This window comes from Rhinopithecus bieti, unplaced genomic scaffold, assembly GCF_001698545.2.
Source record: "Rhinopithecus bieti isolate Rb0 unplaced genomic scaffold, ASM169854v2 scaffold_56979, whole genome shotgun sequence".
NCBI classification, from domain to species: Eukaryota; Metazoa; Chordata; class Mammalia; order Primates; family Cercopithecidae; genus Rhinopithecus; species Rhinopithecus bieti.
Window position 1 is genome coordinate 16,607 of NW_016822352.1, and position 3,681 is coordinate 20,287.

Here is a 3,681-nt window from a genome sequence, read left to right on the forward strand (position 1 = left end):
GGGATGACCCACGGGTACGGGGCTGGGAGTTCAGGCATCGTGGGTGTTCATCTTCTCCTTCCTTACACAGAATGAAGCCGTCAAATGCCACCCGTGAGACACACTGGAGGGTCACATTCCCTCCTGAGGTCACCACAGGGCTGGGCAGGGCTGAGAGGGTGGGTTTGCTGTAGGCTCCTGGGACAGAAGGAGGCACCATGTTAAATGGAGCTCACACCTCCCACATCATCCCCAGGGCTGAGCTGTGAGAGGGAGACGCCCCTGAGAGCCAATCTCCTTCCTGAGGACAGAGCCTGGGGCTGGGACCCCTGAGTGTCCTCTCACCTGTCACCACCAGCTCCAAGAGGTCACTGGGCTCTGACCAGCCTACAGTGTAGCTACCATGGATACAGCGATACCGCCCTGCGTGTTCCCAGGTGATGGATGGGATGGGGAACTGGCCGTTCTTCACAAGCTCCTGTGGAATCTGTGTAATCCAGGATGCTGTTTTTTTTTCTCTATATAGACGGTACTCCTGGGTCTCCAGGCTCCCCTGACACCTGAGGGTCACGGGACTGCCCTGGGTGATCACAGAGTCTGGCTCAGCCCAGAGGGTGGGTTTGGGGAGGGTGCCTGGAAGGAAATCAGGGTTCAGATTCTAAGTCATTTCCTACCCAACCCAACAGATTCCAGCTCCCAGTCCAGGACCCTCCAGATGCCCCCATCAGTCAGCCCAGATCTGCTAATCCCCATCCCCAGCTGCACGGGGGTGGCCCCTTGTCCCCAGTGAGGAGGAGGGACCTGGGACAGCTGGGGACAGACTCACCTGCCTGCACGTGGGTCCTGAGTTGCAGACTCAGCCCTGGAAGAGAGTTCCCTGTGAGAGATTTGCCCCTCTCCTCCTGGATCTTTGTGAGCCCCTGGGGTCTCCTTATGGACCAGAGTTTGGCTGTGGGGTGAGGTCCCTCCTAGGTTAGAATCTCCCCTCCCTCTTCAAATCTCACCGAGACAGATCAGGACCGTGAGGATGGGGGTCATGGCGTCTCCTCCCACTGCCCTGCTCTGCAGATGGATGAGCCCTCAGTGCTGGCAGGACAGAGACACAGGATGTGGCCACTCGGAGGCTGGGTCCTTCTCATGGGGTTTTGTCATCTGCAGCCACACAGGAAGTGGAACTGCCCTCCCCAGGAACCTGGCTGTCATTCCTTTAGGGCTGAGGTGGGGGCAGGCCCAACCCCTTTGTAGACATTTCAGACAGAAATGGGGTCTTTCCTGACTGCCGGCCACTGTCTGTCTGGCTTGCCTTCATCTCGTTAAGACCTGGGATGTAGCAGGAGAAAGAAGTGGTGCCTTCCTGAGTCAGCCCCTTTCAGGTGAGGGCGACCGTGGGCTCCTCTTCCCTCTCAGAGCCTCCCCATGGGGTCTCCCTCCCTCCTTCAGCCCGTCCATCGGCTCAGCGTTGCGGGGTCCTTGCCATGGCAGTCGTCTCTCCAGCCCTGGAGATGCTTCAGGGAAGATGCAGATCCGTGCTGCAGGCAGACTCAGGTCAGCAGAGACGCACCTGACACCTGGCTGTGCAGCCCAGGCTGAGCTGCGTGTGGCAGTGAGCGCAGAGGAGAAATGGAGGGAATAAAGAGAGGAAGTCATGACCCTCTTTGTGGCCCTGGACTACAGATTTTCTTTCTAATCAATAGTAATCCCCCCCCTTTTTTAACTTCCCCATTTTTTTTTCTACAACGTCCACCCCTGATGTCCCTGGGAACAAACCTCCGAGTCTTTCCGGCCTCCTCAGTGGTGCCCCTTGCGTCCTTGGCTGTCCCCCTGCACCTCAATCCCTGTTCAACGTTTTGGGAACAATGACTTATGTTTGAGCTTTGATTTGGGGAGTGGGGGAGGGAGCTGATATTTATTCAAAGACTGGTTATCATCCACTGCCTACGTGACCTCGGGCGGTAGTGAACCATCTTTGAGCCTCAGTTTCTTCCTTTGCAGGCTGTTGTCACAAATCCCACTCGTCACCGTGGCTGTGGGGTCAGTGGTTCCTGGGACATGGGAGAGGCTCCTTGGTGCTTCATTTCCAGACCAGGTGAGGACATGAGGTGTTTGGGATATGATAGGATCAGAGCGTCGGATGATTGATGTGTTCACTCAAGATCTCACATCTGAGATCCCTAATGGAGAAATGTACAGGCAGTATTTCTGAAATATGCAGAACATCAACATCATGAGGCATGGAAGTCCCCAAGTGTAGATGTCAAGAGGCATGGAAGTCCCCAAGTGTAGATGGATCCACATTAAATAACAGAGGCCAGAGATGAGTCGCCACAGGTGCCCAGGACCATCAAGGGGTCATGAGGGTGGAGGTTTCCACCAAAGGTGGCCCCGAGTGATGAGACTCAAAATGCCAGACCTGCCTTGGTTTACTGTAGAGAAAGGGATTCAAATGTTTAGGAAGATTGCAATGTTAGAGAGGAGTTGTCATTCAAAACTGGCTCATCTAAATTGGAAGAGTCTAGAAGATGTATCTTTCTTTCTTTCTCTCTTTCTTTCTTTTTTTGAGACGGACTCTCACTGTGTTGCCCAGGCTGGAGCGCAGTGGTATGATCTCAGCTCACTGCAACCTCCATCTCCTGGGTTCAAGCGATTCTCCTGCCTCAGTCTCCTGAGTAGCTGGAATTACAGGCGTGCGCCACCATACCCAGCTAATTTTTGTATTTTTGGTAGAGACAGGATCTCACCATGTTGGCCAAGCTGGTCTCGAACTCCTGACCTCAAATGATCCACCAGCCTCGGCCTCTGAAAGGCGTGAGCCACCGTGCCCAGCCGAAAATGTATCTTTCAACAATCTTGTGAGAAATAAATGTGTGAGGGAAGACCTAGAATTGTGGAAGAGCTCTGTGATGGTTTTTCTTTTTAGGTTCAAACTTTAGGCGAGAGCTGCTGCTGCTGAATTGAGAAACATAAATGTAATTAGAGTCATTAGATCCCAGAGTGGCAGGGGCCATGCGGCGAAACTCCACTAACAAAGGCAAGATTGGTGTGACCACAGTAATGCAAAGCCGACTCAAAGCAGCAATTGAAATCATGTGACTTATGCAACCATGTGGTGCTTGCTAGTTTGTCATGGCGTTCCCATAAGTGAAATAGATAAGAAACCTACTTAATTTTTACTTAATCTGTGTCATCAGAAAATGGCTGGGTAAAGTAAGCAAAAGTTTAACCTGAATCATAAAAGCATACACAGCAGTCCCTTAATCAATTCCTGGAATGGAGCCAGTTTATAGGCCCAGAACCCCTTGAATTATGATGAAGGCCACATTTCCTTGACATTGTCTCTGCTACGCTGCCATTTACACTGCTAATCTCGCTCCCAGCCTTCCTGAAGAAGATCTATGACCTTTTGTCAGGGCAACTGTGCACTAGAGAAAAACACAGTTATCAGACATCTTGGGTGCTACTGGACACTGATTCTGAGCTGATGCTGATTCCAGGAGACCCAAAATATCAGTGACCCTCCAGTCAGAAGGGGTTTGTGGAGATCATATGATCAACATAGTTTGAGCTCACGTCGTTCTCAGTGTAAATTCAGTGAGTCTGACCTATCCTGTTGACCATATCCACAGATCTGGTATGAACAATTGGAATAGACAACTATTCAATTTTCTTTTTCTTTCTTTCTTCTCTCTTCTTTCTTACTCCCCA

At 51.6% G+C, this 3,681-nt stretch overlaps 1 protein-coding gene across 1 annotated transcript in view; it reads right to left on the reverse strand.

Annotated features, from left to right (window-relative positions):
- Positions 1 to 3,681, reverse strand: part of LOC108521214 (leukocyte immunoglobulin-like receptor subfamily A member 3) — an 11,192-nt gene that overhangs the window by 4,225 nt on the left and 3,286 nt on the right. Inside the window, exons 3-9 of the mRNA XM_017860911.1 lie at positions 1,924 to 2,402; positions 1,747 to 1,814; positions 1,454 to 1,570; positions 984 to 1,065; positions 806 to 841; positions 325 to 612; positions 1 to 177 (exon numbers count right to left, since the gene is read on the reverse strand). The exon at positions 1 to 177 is cut by the window's left edge and continues 1 nt beyond it. Of these exons, the coding sequence (XP_017716400.1) occupies positions 1 to 177; positions 325 to 612; positions 806 to 841; positions 984 to 1,017 (535 nt within the window). The 5' untranslated portion in view covers positions 1,018 to 1,065; positions 1,454 to 1,570; positions 1,747 to 1,814; positions 1,924 to 2,402. The remainder of the gene's footprint in view (positions 178 to 324; positions 613 to 805; positions 842 to 983; positions 1,066 to 1,453; positions 1,571 to 1,746; positions 1,815 to 1,923; positions 2,403 to 3,681) is intronic.